We start from the raw sequence: 14,948 nt of genomic DNA on the forward strand, positions 1-14,948 counted from the left end.
CGCTCCACAATCACACATGGCCACACGAACATACACAATCACACATGGCCACACGAACACACACAATCACACATGGCCACACGAACACACACAATCACACATCGCTCCACAATCACACATGGCCACACGAACATACACAATCACACATGGCCACACGAACACACACAATCACACATCAAAGATCAAAGATCCCCCGTATAGCCTTAACAGACTGTAGGGGCAAGTGCTGTTAGCGAGCACCTATGAAGGCCGCAACGGTACACGAGGGGGTGGGTGGCCAGCACCACGCCCGACCGCCTTTGTCTCCCTAGTGGCACAATGTTTATACACCGCACCAGGTACTCATTTGAGGCTGAGTCGACCTAGGGGAGGCCCGGGACCGGTTCAGATAATCGTCACTGGTGTTGGCCGTGAGCGGGAATCGAACCCGTGTCACCGGGTTCATAGCGCAGCGCGCTAACCGCTACACTATCGCTCCCCACACAATCACACATGGCCACATGAACACACACAATCACACATCGCTCCACAATCACACATGGCCACACGAACATACACAATCACACATGGCCACACGAACACACACAATCACACATAGCCACACGAACACACACAATCACACATCGCTCCACAATCACACATGGCCACACGAACATACACAATCACACATGGCCACACGAGCACACACAATCACACATGGCCACACGAACACACACAATCACACATGGCCACACGAACACACACAATCACACATGGCCACACGAGCAAACACATTCACATGAACACGCATGTCGAGTGCTCGTGAACGCGACAGAACACTTTGGTCTTCACGCTCATCGGAATGGGGAGTGGTGCACACCGCTCGCGCTGCGCGTGGCCCCTTGTTCCACTGTGAATTTGGGATTACTCAATCCATCTGTGGGGCGCTTTGTGCGTGTATTATTTTCTTAAAATTTCCTCTCTCGTCCAAAACACTCCATAGCCAAACGCTGCGAAGGCGGGACCCTCGTGAAAGAGAGGTCTTGAGACTCGCCGATGCTTTCCAGGGCATTATTATTGAACTGTATCATGTGATTTTTTTCACGGGTGGAGTAGTGGCACAGTGCATAGCGACCTGAATTTCATTCCCGGCCACGGCTAACATCAGTGGTGAGTGAACTCCAAACCGGCGCTGGGCAGCCACCATCACCGAACCGCACTAACCAGCAGGGCGCAAAGCGAGCAACCCCCATAACTAACACAGCATGGGGAGGCGTTCATCCAGCAATGGAGTGGCAAAGGACTGTGCAATAATATAATGTTGCTGCTCACGACGAGAGCAGCAACGCCGCAGAGGCGTTGCTGCTAAGCCCTCTCGCCGCCGGTCTCGGCTCACGCGATCGTCGTCGCACTGTACGCAGAGAGGGCGGCTGTGATCAATCGGACGATTCATTCGTTGCGTGTCTTTTGCCCTCTGCTCCCACCGCCTCCCTCTCCTCTCCGCTACCCCGTACATCCCCCTCCCCCCTCCGATTCTCATCTTCTCTCCCCAAACTCCCCTACCATCCCCTTCCCTCCTTTCTGGTGCCCCCCCCCCCCTCTCCTCCCACCGGCAGGTGATTATCCTGGAGGATTACGCCGACCCCTTTGATGCCGAAAAAAAATCCAAAGGGCAGAAGAAGGACGAGGCCGGCGCCGAGAACGACGGCTACATGGAGCCGTACGAGGCGCAGAAGATGATTAAAGGTACCGGTGCGTCGCTGCCGCGTGGCCGGCGTGACGATGGCGTCCTGGCAGGCCGCGGGGCCGCGTCGCACCGCGGCCGTCATCGCCGGGCAATCGGCCGTTTTTCGTTTCGTGGCGACGCTTACATTAACTCTCTCCCTCGCCGCTTATCGCGGAAGCAGCGAGGGAGCCCTGAGCAACCGCCGAGTCCCTGGCACTCCGATAAAGGTGGTTACATCGCGTGGGGGCTCCCTCATCACCCACCCCCACCGCCAGCCCCCCACCGCCCCCCAACTGGCATTGAATCTCCCCGGTCCGTGAAGTGACACCCGCCGCCGATGCCCGCAGGCCTCCCCCGCCGACGCTCGTTGAGAATTCCCATCTGCGACGCGTGTGCACACACGCTGCGCTGCATCGACGCGCGTGCTTCTGTCAAAACGTGCAGATTTCACGGCACTTAATGGCACGTTCACGCCAACACCAACAGCGCCAATGGCCCGTGAATGTCTGCGCATCTGGCTACCCACTCCTTGCCAATTGAACGAGCGAGCGAGGGTCGACCGGGTGGAGTGACCGAGTGGGTAGGTTGGGGATTGATTGAGCGAGCGGGTCGGGGATTGGGTGGGCGAGCGAGAGAGCGAGCGAGCGAGCAAATGGGTGAGGGAGTGAGTGACCAAGCCGGCGAGAGAGTGCGTGAGCGAACGAGTGGTTGGGCGAGTGAGTAGGTGAGCAAGCAAGTGAGCCTCCTCCGTTTCTGTCGAGTGAATGGGGGACCCTTCCACTTTCACGGCCTTCGTTGGGGAAACCTGCAAGCAGGAGCGGGAGGAGAAGCAGCGGAGGGGATGGCGGGGAGGGGAGTTGGAGCCGCGGGCGACCTCAGCCGAGCAACCAAACGATGAGAAATGTTCGCGGTGGCATTCTCAATGCCGCCCTCGCGCGCCGCTGTCATAAATTCCCCGTGACCTCTGAACCCAGAACTTCGCTTCCTCCGCCGCCCGGTCAGTCCCGGCCGTGCATGCGGCGTGTCACGCCGCGAGCGCCGCGAGCCCGCTCCGCCATCGCTGAGTCGACCCCCCTCCAACCCCCCCCCCCCACCATTCCCGACCATGAGCGGCGAGCAACGAGCAGAGAATAGCGAGCGTCTGCGCAAATATGGAGCGCGCGGTCGCTCCACATCACCATTTTCACTGCACTACTTTTGCCGCTTTAAATGTTTTCTTTCATTGCTTTTGTTTTTATTATTTTTATGACCGTGCTGTCCCATCAATCGCAAATCGCTCCGCCTCGGACGCTCGGCGTTATTTCTCTTGCTGCCGTGGCGAGGCTCCGTCGCGCCCGCTGATGCGACAGTGATTTCTCTGTCCCACCTGCTGTGCCCCTACCCTTGGCATTCTCATTTTGTTTTTTATTTGCAGCGCAAGCGAGCAGTCTCATAACCCGGGCGGTAAACCAATTACCGTAAGGTCAGCACCCCCCTTCATCAAAGATGCAACCTTCTCTTTAGGAGCTCCCTTAGCTATCCCCCCACCCCGCCCCCCTCCTTTGCTAACCTCTCTCTTAGAGCCCCCAAACAACCCAACTCGGGCACTCCTGGACTCCATCACCTCCCCACCTTCCCTCCTCAATATTTCACATCCTGCTGCCACTGTCCCTCCAGGACATCGTCCATCAGGCGGCCCGGGCGCCCAGCGCGACGCGAACCAGCGTCTGCTGACACTCGACCCCCGCTCAAACGCCCCCACCCCCCGTGCCCCCATCGTTTCTCCGTCCCCTTGAGCCCAGCTTTCCGCACCAACCCTCCCTTCCGCCCCCAACCCCCACCGCCCCTCCCCTGCCCGTATTTGGTGAGCCCCTCTAACCGGGCTGTGCCGGCGTGCTCCCTCGTCTGGCGGGGGGGGGGGGGTTTGGCGGCAGCTGGCCGCTCGGCGCCGAGTTTATTAAACGGCTGCGTGGGCCGAGTTGTCGTCTGGGCGAGGCGGCGAGCGATGGAGAGAGCCGGGGGCGAGGCGACGCATGCGGGCCTCCGTCTCTCGCCTGAGCGGCCCCCGGCAGCCGCAGCGGCAGCAGCACTCATGGCGAGACGCATCCTGGATGTGGCGTGCCGGGGCCAGACGTGTGCTTGTGGGTCGCCGACCCGGACGGAGCCGGCTGAAATTAAGCCCCAGACGCATTCCTGTGCCGTGTGACGATTTGTTTTGAGAATCCCCTGCGAGCGGCGCACACGGATCGGCGCCCGGAGGTCGTGGCCCCGGGGGCCGTCCTCGTGCCAGACGGTGGACGACCGTACGAGCAGCTGTCGGATGTCGAGCATCGACTTTCCAGCAGCTGCGGGACTCTGGCACGAAGAAGGAAGCGACGGCAAAGTGACCACATGCAGTGCAGCCCGGCACACCGTGTCCCGTAGACGTCTCGCTATGGCTGCGGCCGCTACTTGCTGTTCACGTGGCCCGCTACTCCAGTCCGCACGGCGGCCCGGAAAAATGTACGGCGACGAAAAACATTGGAGAATGGTGTCGTTGCCGGGAACTCGAATGTCAACAATGACCGGGTGCATCCAAGACCGATTTCGTGCCACGTGAACGTAGACGCGCACGTGAGCAGCGCGCAAACAGTCACGTGCCAACGTCGCCCCCCTCGGCTTCCTCGTTCCTAGCTCGGCGATGCCGGGGAGGGGGTGGCAGAGGGGGAGAGGGGGCTGCCGGGTGGCACAATTCCCACCGCAGGTGTTGCGTTAGTTGATTTGCGTCTCCAGCCAGCTCGCAAACAACGCCTCTCGGCAATCCGTTCCGCCCGCGCGGCATTGCGAAGGTTCAGGGGGGGGGGGCGTCCGTCTCCCCGCCCGCCGCCGTCCTGAGGTGCAGCGGCGCGAGAGCGTGTTTCCGTCCCGGTGTGTGCCGTTTGACATTTATTTTACATAAACACGAGCGGAGTTGTTTACTTTTGAGAGAGCATCGCGTGATTTGCGCGGAGGCGCGACCTCCACGTGAGGTGCGGGTGCGCGATGGCGTGACCCCCCCAACGTATTTAATGGATTTGCGTCGCCGCATTTCAGAGCTGTCGGCTCGGCGCTGGGTAATGGTGATCACTGGCCTCGCCCGGCTCCATCCGTCTCTCCCCTTCCGCGTGCTCCCCTTTCGCGCGCTCCCCCGGTCACCGCGACGCTCGCTCACCTGCTACGTCTGAACAGCGACGAGAACGTCAACAAACGTGACGATACGAAACACAACGAGCAGAATTAATCCAGCAGGGCCGGACGGGCGAGCATTCCGCGGGAGCAGCGTCCGCCACCCCAGATGCGGAAGAATGCCGGAAATCGGAGCGTCGGGGCCGGTTAGATCATCGGGGGGGCGGGGGTCGTGACAGCTGAGCAGCCGGACGGGAGATGCGGCGGCGCCTCCCGCACCGCCAACCCCGCCACCGCCGCCACCCATCACTCCCTGTCTCGCCTGTGGTTTCGCCGAGGCACGCCACCCTCATTCGCGGGTTCTGCTTCGGTGAGTGAGCGAGCCTCATCAGCAGGCCACAACCGCTCAAGCCGCCACTGGCTGCCGATGTGACTCGGCCAAGTTGAAAACTTCTTCCAGTGACACTTTCCTGGAGAAATTGAGGACATTATTGGTGTTGTTGTTGTGCATCAATGACAAGAACGCTCTCACCATCTTCATCTCACTAGACTCGCCTTCACGAGCTCTCCGCTCTGGCAACTGGGCCTTCCTGTCAACTCTCAGCCAACCTTCACTCACTGAGGGCCCTGCTGTGTGGGGATGATTGACAAATTACATACTAACGAATGTGTTTGAGCAGGCAGGAGCTGTTTATGCACGAGCCGCCGTATCAGCAGCTGCACAGCGTTGCCATATCAGCAGCTGCACAGCGTTGCCAAGGCTCCCCACTGCAAACTTGGCTCGGCAACTACGATTCAATTGCAGTTATGTCAATTTCTTTGTGGTTGTCATACGCAATAGACATTTATCTGGCATAGGAATGTGTAATTTCCCCCTTCCTGCCACTGGCTCAGGACAATTAACAGGAGATGAGCACTCCTTCAATGTTCATTAGAGCAGGGATCTCACTTTACTATTCATTGCTCAAAAGAAGATCCATTACCCCGATTGCCAGCTAAATATTTATAGTCTCTGCTCTGAGAGGGAGTGTAGAGGCATGGCGGCGGTGTCGCTTCTGTCCCTCTGTGCCGTGCGCACACACAACGCTGCCAGAGTGCTCCCTTGTCTATGTTGACGCAATGACACATCCCTACGTAACCCGCACATTTTAAACAAGACGACGACGATGACGATGTCAGCAAAGCACCGCTGGAGTCGGTGGAGATGTCGGGTTGGGTGGTGGGGGCAGGAAAGGCGGGGGGCGGTGGTGGCATTGGTGGAGGCGGTGAAAGCCGGACATCTGTTTTCGATTAATTCTCGTCGCCAAACGAGAGAGAATTAGTAAAAACAATCGGACCGCATTGAGCAGCAGCAGTGGCAGCAGAAAAGCGCAGCTCATTGTCGGCGTGATGAGTTTGCCGGCCGGCGAGAGAGCCACGATTCAGCGGTGGGGGGGGGGGGGGGGTCACCTCCCCGCGTGTCCCCCGGGTCACGTGCGTGCCCCGTGCCGGGCGCCGGCTCGGACTCGCTGGCTACCTCGCCGCTCCAACCCCAAAACCCGGAACGCGACCCTCGACCGCGCACAAAGCGTGCGCCCTGCGCCAGGCAACGCACGGAGGGAGCGCGAGTCGCCCCGTCGCTGGGAAGTTAGTAGAAACAGGATTAATAAGAAGAATAAAAATGCTTTCATTTAATATTGCGTCATTCATGCGAATAGCTTCCCAGAACGCCTTACATTCGTTATATATAAGGATCAAATTCCAAATACAGCCACTACTACCAAGCCAAATAAAAAATGTATACACACATGAAGGCACCAAAACAAAAAGCACAAACAGAAAAAAGTGATCGCAACAAAGATGATCGCGGCCACTAGCGCTGCTGCCTCTGTTTCCCGTCTTTATCAGGACTCGTGATTTCTTTTGTTTCGTTATTTTAATGGGCTGGCCGCATGCGCCCGCGATTTTCCCGTCATTGTCACCGGTGTCCTCGGGCTGTCGATTTCTACGACATTGGTTCAGGAATTTAAGGAGGTATGGGCGCACATGAATGCGCATTGCGCACACAAAGACAAAGATCTCGCGTGCGGCCTTTAACAGACTGTCGGTGGAAAGTGCTTTTAGCGAGTAGCACCGATGAAGGCCGGCACGGCACACGAGGGGGTGGGTGGCCAACACTACGCCCGGCCGCCTTTGTCTCCCCAGTGCTGATCTTGACTCTCTGTTCAGTTAGTGCGGTGTCACTCCGTGTCGGCCGTCACGATTTTTTGTCGCTCGTGCTGAACGTAGGCCCAAACGCCAAGCGGCCGTCAACAAACAGCGCCGTCGAAGGTATGACGGAGAACAATTTGTGCTTTCCTTGACCCCACGGTTACCTTGAACCAGAGGCCGCCTCGGTGGGCTCTCACCTGGTCAAGACGAAGCCGATCAACCAATCAATCGGTCAATCCAATTCCACAGCGGAAAAACACTTAAACGCAAAACGCAAAACCATAAACGGGGCGAGATGGGGAGCGAGCACGCGGAAGAGGCGGAGATCAAACGCAGATTGAGCGATCTCACGGGGGGGCACTGGGGGCTCTCGCGTGCCGAGCGCCGCACGTGGAGCAACGCGGCGGCCTTTGAGTTGGCGAGCAAACTCAATGACAAGAGTGAACTACGCGGGCCCGGGTGGGGGCTGGGGCTGGAGGAAGTGAGTGGTGAGCTGGGAGAGATGGGGGGGGTAGGGGTGGAGGGATGATGGGGGGAGGAAAGAACATTCTCATTTGTCAGCGTCTCAATGAAGCCGGCACAATAACCCCGGCCTCCGGAATGGATTTAAATTCTGTCGGGGGAGCTGTACGATCGCACGACACCCGTCTCCCTGCCCCCCCCCCCCCCCCCCCTCACGAGCCCCTCTCTCCTTCACTCTCTCGCCCCGTCTCCCTCCCTCTCTCGCTCTCTCGCTTGTCGTTGAGTGAGCGGCGGTCCCCGGATTGATGGGAGCGCGATGCCGAGTGGCGTCCATCACTGCTCCGCCGTTTTGTCGGGGCTAATTGGATGGAGATGCCGGGTGCGGTGGTCGGGTGGTGGGGGGGGAAGGGGGAGCACGATGGGGGAGGGGGGGTGGTGGAGGCTTCGCTCTGTTGGGAGAGACCAGCGCTGTTTCTCCCTCCATCTCCGCCGCCGATTACTCAGCAGTCCCCTCCGACTCAGCAGCGCTCCGTGATGGACGGGGAGCCGCGGCGGCGCGGGTTGACTCCACCTCTCTCGCACCCAGCGTCGCTCTCCACCCAGCCGGCGCTGATTATGCGACGCATTTTTCAAGGGGGGGGGGGGAGGGGGCAACCACCTCAAGTAGGGATTGGCGGGTGGCGCCCAGACCCGCACCCTCAATGTAAACCTCTCCGAGTGGGAAGTTCAACTGCGACGAGATTCGAGTTTAGCTGCTGCCAACCGTGCGACTGGCGCAGGATCTGGCAGAAGGGATGGCAGAGATGGCGAGGCAGTGGCATCAGCGGCGCTGGTCCAGGATGCTCACCGGCCTCTGTGACTTGGAGTTGTGCCTGCGCAGCCACCCCGAGGAGCTGCCTCTAAATAATTGGGAGTACACGGTGGGGCTGCTTCTCCTCCTGTTCATGAGTGGGGGGTAGGGGGCGCCCCCCCCCTTGCAGCCCCCCCCCCCTTGCAGCCCCCCGACTCCCCCCCCCCCCCCCCCCACTAATGATGAAGTTGCTACCCCCAGACAATGAAGCTGCCACTGCCGTCGCAGCGGCTCTGTGTGATGCGGTGAGCGTCCGTCGTCGGCGAACATCGCGCTGCATTAGGGAATTGGTTTTACAACCGCAGCTCCCTGTGTGCAGAGAGAGTAGCAATCCGATGCAGCGTTTGGGGAGGTAGGTAGGGAGGGAGGTAGGGAGGGGAGTTGGAATGGATTGCAGCGTGACCGAGGCAGTGGCGTAGCTACCGAGTGCGCAGGCGGTGCGACTGCACTGCAACTCACAGGGAAGGAGGGACCCAGGGGTCGGGCTACGAAGAAGTGGGGGGGAGGGTCGGGAGACCGCACACCAACGACGCGACGTCGCTGTGCCGAGGAGATCTCGAGCTGAGTGCCCCCACGGTGCGAGTACAGGTTCGAGTTGTGGCCGTGGTTTTATGACGTCGCTGTAAGCGGTCGCATTTGCAGCGGCGGTGAAACGACACGCGCCAAAATCAACCAGCGCCACGAGGCGCCCGTAACGTCGACCCGCGCCTGAGCCGTGGCGGCCTCGCCGAGTCTCGAGACAAGTTTTCAGGAGGAGCCCCGCTGCATTGTGGATGTTTGGTTGGTTGACCAGACTTGACCACGCTGGTCAGGGCCGGTTGCTGAAGGGATTGGCTCTGAACCATTCAGCCATCAATCTTGATTTGAAGCTTTCGTCACTGCAGGAATCCATACTTTTTGGCTTCGTTCGGTAAAGTCACGTAGGTCAATGAGTGATCAATGACTCCCACCTGAAGACGGTTGCTTGTGTGGCGATCTAAACGTCGTGATCTATTATAATTTTTCTACCTACGTGATTTTTCCGAAAAAACCAAAGAGTATGCATTCAGCTATCATTCGCCATTGATGTTCGCCCTGCTGCACGTGAGCGGGTGGATGGCCAGCACCACGTACAGCCGCCTTTGTCTCCCCAAAGTTGATACTTACACATCATATCAGGTGCTCATTTAAGGCTGGGTTGACCGAGGGGAGGCCCAGGACGGTTCAGATATTTTGACTCCGATGCTGGTTATGAGTAGGAATCGAACTCGGACCGCCGGGATTCATAGCGCAGCGCGCTAACCGCTACACTACCGCTCCCCACACAGGACGCGCGCACACACACACACATTCAGGCAGGCTCAGCGTAACGTTGCATGAACGGGCGAGTGCGAACACGCGCAACTCGCGTCGCGGGTGATCCTGCGCGGCTGTAAACGAGCGGGGCGAGCCGATTCGCTGGTACGGAGCGCGCCCTCCCTCGAGTGGGCTTCCAAAATAAATGTTTAATTTGTGATCACAGCTCAACACAACACCGTTTTGTCCTGGTTCTCTGCCGGCAGCCCCACCAGCTGTTGGGCCTCTCCCTCCCGCGGCCTCGCGGGGGGCGAAGCCGCGGCTCCAGTCCGCAGTGGCGTCCTGGTGAAGCGCCGATTGTTGTTGTTCGTTGTAGAGGTCGTGGTGCGGTTGGCATGGGGGGGCGGTGGTGCAGCGGTTAGCGCACTGCGATATGAACCCGGCGACCTGTGTTCGGTTCCCGTTCACGGCCAACACCAGCGACGATTTTCTGAATCGGTCCTGGGCCTCCCCTAGATCGACTCAGCCTCAAATGAGTACCTGGTGCTGTGTGTAAACATCGCCACTGGGGAGACAAAGGCGGCCGGGTGTGGTGCTGGCCACTCGCCTCCTTCGAGTGCCTTGCCGGCCATCATGAGGTGCTCGCTAACAGCACTAAAGAGTGTCTTTGTCTGTGGTAGAGTTGCCTGGAGTGGCGTGGTGCGGTTGGGTGGATGGTGGTTTGGTGAGTGGGTGAGTGGGTGGTGGTTATGTGGGTGAGTGAGTGGGTGGTGGTTATGTGGATGGTGGCGGCTGCGTGAGTGCTGGCTACGCGGGTGGTGGCTGCGTTGATTGCGCGATGAGGCGCGGTTGCTGTGTTTGGTGGTTGAGTGCGGTGTTGGGGGGGGGGGCTAACGACGCCCCCCTCCATCTGCCTCCCCCCCGCCCCATGGGCCCGCGTCGCCGTTCGTTACGGACGTGGCCACGTGCCACATCTGTGTCGTCGTTAATATTTCATGCTTTATTATTCCCATCCCACTCCTGGCCGAGCGCGGGCCGAGCCTCCGTTTGCTGTGCCGCTCCACGTCGTGGCGTTTTAATCCCCGCGGCAAGAGGTCACGGCAGAGTTCGGGCTGGAAACTTACAGCCGGCGATTATGCTTTAATTTGGGTCGCGAAACGAAGGGTTCCGTTTGATCGCTTGGCCATTGGGGGGGGGGGGGGGTGGTGCGGCTGCGCCTTTGATCGCGCGTTTGTTTTGTTTGGAGAGGGAATCACTCGCATGAAATTATTTTTGTCCGCACCACAAATTCAATTCTAAAGCTGAGTAAATAACGGAATCGTAATTTAAAACGTATAATGCAGTACATTAGTAATGCATAATAAATTGCTAAAAATCAATGCGATATATAATATAATAAGAAGAAATTCTACACAAATATGTACATGACTCAAACATTCATCTGATTGTGTCGACCTTCATTCGGAGCCGAGTGGCCTCGCCATCCCAATGAAGCACACGTCACGCAACACCCACCCCTCCTAACAACCTTGGCTCTCCAGCCACAACCTCTTCCGGCCACACTCACTCTCAACCTCAATCTCTCCTCCCCGACACAACCCCTATCCTATCCATACCGCCCTCCGCCACTACCGCTAACACCCCAACCCTACTCCCCCCTTTAATGGGAACATCTCCATACAGCCGTCGGAAAGCATTCACACATCCCCGCCGCCACTGGTCCCAGCTAATGGACGTTGCATTTGCTGGGCGGGCAATAAAAGGGTGCCGCCGGGGGGGGGGGGGTGAGGTGGGGTCACGGGAGCGAGGTGGGGACGACGGTGACGCTGTGGCCATGGAGAGGCCACGACCCCAGGGCTCGCGTGATTCACCGTCTTATTGAGCGGCTTTTGCCATCACATTTCACCTTTTGCGTGACCGTCGGGGTCGCAGGTCAGCCGCCCTCTGCGGCCGCACCACACTTAGGTTATTGTTCTCGGCTTCCCGAGGACAGAAGCTGACGGCGTATCTCTCCACGAAGCAGGTGTCCCTCGACTCAGGAGCTTCCAAACGTTTCTCACGGAGCCACTCGGGGCCACGGCGACAGAACGCCGCATCCCTCCATCGGTTTTGCGAAGCTCTAAAATATTTACGGGATCCCAGGACACCAACAAATCCAGAGTGGCCTTCTCTAAAGCCTGGGACCATGCGTGGCGATTTATAACAGAACGATTGTCAGGTGCATTGCCACCCTGTTGACTGAAAAATCGTGCTCCGTTGCCGCATCGGCAATGATTCCTCCTTTGCCGTTCATTTCTCATTGTTAACGGATAGCGCGTAGAGCGTTGGTGCAGTGGTCAGCGCACTGTGCTACGGACCCGGCCACGGCTAATATCAGCGGTGAGTGATCGTTCTGTCCTCCCAATTCACCAACCCGCACTGACCAGCGAGGCGCGGTGTGATAAAAACAACACCACGATAGATCAACACTAAAGGCAGTTTAACACGTAGGCTTTCGCAACCAATATCATCCATAATAGAGGTTTTTGGGTTAGATCGCGTAAATATATAAATGGGTAGTTAAAATCCACCAACACCCAACACAGCCAACTAAGAAGGGTCGTCACGTAAACAGAATGTGGCCAATTCCCCCCCGCCCCCCCACATTGGGCAAGAACGCAGAAGGGTGGTAAACACATCTCCACAAATCTGGCTGTCGCCTGATGAAGCTCGTCGTAATTACTGGCGAAACGTCGTACTCAGTTTGTAAATGTTGTGGCTTGGCTCTCCAACACACCGGTGTGCTGTACTAGTGACGAATTGGCCACATTCTGTTTACGTGACAACCCTTACTAGTTGGCTGTGTCTGGTGGTGGCGGGTTTAACGACACAATTATATATTTACTCGATCTAACCTAACAAAACCTCGATTGTAAACACTAAAGGCATTCTTCCACCAGTGGATTTACACAAGGGACCGTACAACAGATTGCGCAGATGCTGACTGAACAAACAATAGCAGAGTAAGAGGTGGGCATTGGCCTGTAAACATGAAGCGAGTTTGTCGGAGAACCCTAGACCGACGAGAGAGTCGCCGCCTGGGCCGAGCTGGGAAACGCCTCTCGGGAGTGAATTTGGCTGGGCGTGGATTTCTCCTTCATTCAGTTTCCCAGCCGCTCGTCACTCTGCAGCGGACGATATTTGGACGGGGCTGGCAGGGTGAGCCTTGTCCCTGCACCGGGTCAATCTCGTTGAGGGATGTTGGCCAGCGAGAGCGGTGAGGCGAGCCAGCCGACCTCACCCCGGTGACCTCACCCCGGTGACCTCACCTGGCTGCTCGACAGCCATGTCGCCGAGATCGCAGCGGCGGGGTCCGACGGTTCCCCACCTCGACGGGCCGTCGGCGCCACCTCCGCACAGCTGAGTTAATTACTGCGAACCTAGGGACAGATTAGGATCCAATTAAGGTCGACGGGTTTAACCGTAGGTAGCGATCGCTGTGAGCTCGATCGACCCCGGCACTACGTCATCGCTGCCGCCGCCGCCACTGTTGCTGTTGCTGCAGGAAACAGAGATGTCGGCAATGAGTTCTCGGACGCATCGCCGCGGTGCCGTCAGCGGGCATTACTCCTCGCCGTTATGGCGCGCGGTTGGCAGGTCGTTAACGTAAATCACGGACATCGGAGGGACCATAACCGCGCCCCATGGCGCCGCCTGTAATGGGCTGAGATGTGGACCCCGCACTTTGGCTGACATCTGCCAGAGTGGTTCCTCTTCTGCGGAGCCTGTGACCACCGGACCAGCCAATTCCTGACGAGAGTCCACAAGGGCACTGTGATCGTTAGTTGACCCTTCTGCGGGATTTTGAAAATGTGTCATTGGTGCTGTTATCTGGGCAGGAGGGGTGGTGGTGATGCAGAGGTTAGCACGCTGCGCCATGAACCTGGCTACCTGAGTTTGAGTTCTGTCCACGGCTAGCATCAAGTGGCGAGTGATATCAGAACGGGGCCTGTCCTACTTCACTAAACCGCACGGAGATTACACAACTCCCCCATCGCTGATGCCGTGTGGGAGGGAGGTGGTCATCCAGCAGTGGATTGAGAAAGAGTCTTAGCTCTCTGGCCAGGAGGTGGCCTCATTATGGTGTTAAGATAATCAGTGGCGCTATGTGGCATATCAGCATCGTCATCATCACGATCACAATCAAAACTATTGCCATCATGAGTAGCATGTACATCACCCTATTCATCATCATCGTCGTCGTCATAATCCTGCTGTTGTCCTTCCCCGCACCTTCAATTAGCACGGTTGACTACGTACTATGCGAAAGAAGTTCAGCGTACGTACATCATCGTCGTCACCATTATTTTCATTGTCATCATCATGATAAATCACCATCACAACCATCGTCGTCGTTGTCACCGTCTCCGTCGTCATCGCCGTCCCAGTGGAGCGGAGTGAATGGGAGCCGCTCTGCGTGGAGGTTTGGAGCGCGAGGCGGTTACGCAAGCGGCGCCGGTTTCCAGCCAGACCCTAATCAGGCAAATCCCGATGATTTCTCCAGAGCCCCGAGCTTCATTACAGGCCACCTGTCGTTTTGCAATCACAGTTCATTTTGCTTACGGAAGGGAAATATTTAATGTTGTGTTTTTTTCGAAATTTCATTACGTTACAGTGTTCCATTTTGTCGCTCAATTTTCCCACCCTCGCCTCAAATGCGCGTGTGCGCATCTGCCCGTCTGCGTGCGTCCGCCCGTGTGTGTGTGTGCGTGGAGCGTGTTGCGGTGATTAGAGCACTGCGGTACCACCCATATCGTTCAAATCTCAGGCACGGCTAACATCAGTGGCGAGTGAAATTTGAACTGGTTCTGGCCCCCCTCGCCTCTCTGGCCGTCACTGATGGCGCCCAGCAAAGTACGGTCAAAATATCTTAGCCAGGGCTGGGCTGCCCCTGGGTGGACTCGGCTATACAAAGAAATTTGCACCTGGTGCGGCATTATAAACATCAGCGGCGGGGAGACAAAGGTGGAAAGGCGTGTGTGTTGCTGGCCACCCACGCCTTCACAGGTGCTCGCTGACGACACTTGCCCCAGCAGTCTGTTAAAGGCTACACGGGGGGTCTTTGTCGTGTGAAATCAGCCGTGCGGGCGTTTGATCGCCGGATTTGAAATTCTAATGACGCGTTCCGCTGCGGCCAGACACCGAGCGCTGCACCTCCTGGCGGGCGAGTTTGGTCTGAGCCCGAAGGTGGTCGGCGCGTGAGCCAGAACCACCGTGCGGTTATTAAAAAAAAAGAATCCCCTTCCGTTCAGAACGACGCGGCAAAGTGCGGTCAAAACAACCCCTACGGGCACGGACAGGCAG

General features: G+C 57.8%; 1 protein-coding gene across 1 annotated transcript in view; it reads left to right on the forward strand.

Moving 5' to 3' along the window:
• Positions 1–14,948, forward strand: part of LOC133346760 (SH2 domain-containing adapter protein B-like) — an 87,062-nt gene that overhangs the window by 19,877 nt on the left and 52,237 nt on the right. The window contains 1 exon segment of the mRNA XM_061558612.1: positions 1,596–1,725. Coding sequence (XP_061414596.1) covers positions 1,596–1,725 — 130 coding nt within the window.

The sequence above is a fragment of the Lethenteron reissneri genome, chromosome 24 (genome assembly GCF_015708825.2).
Source record: "Lethenteron reissneri isolate LAM-NWPU_2019-01 chromosome 24, ASM1570882v1, whole genome shotgun sequence".
Classification (NCBI taxonomy): Eukaryota; Metazoa; Chordata; class Hyperoartia; order Petromyzontiformes; family Petromyzontidae; genus Lethenteron; species Lethenteron reissneri.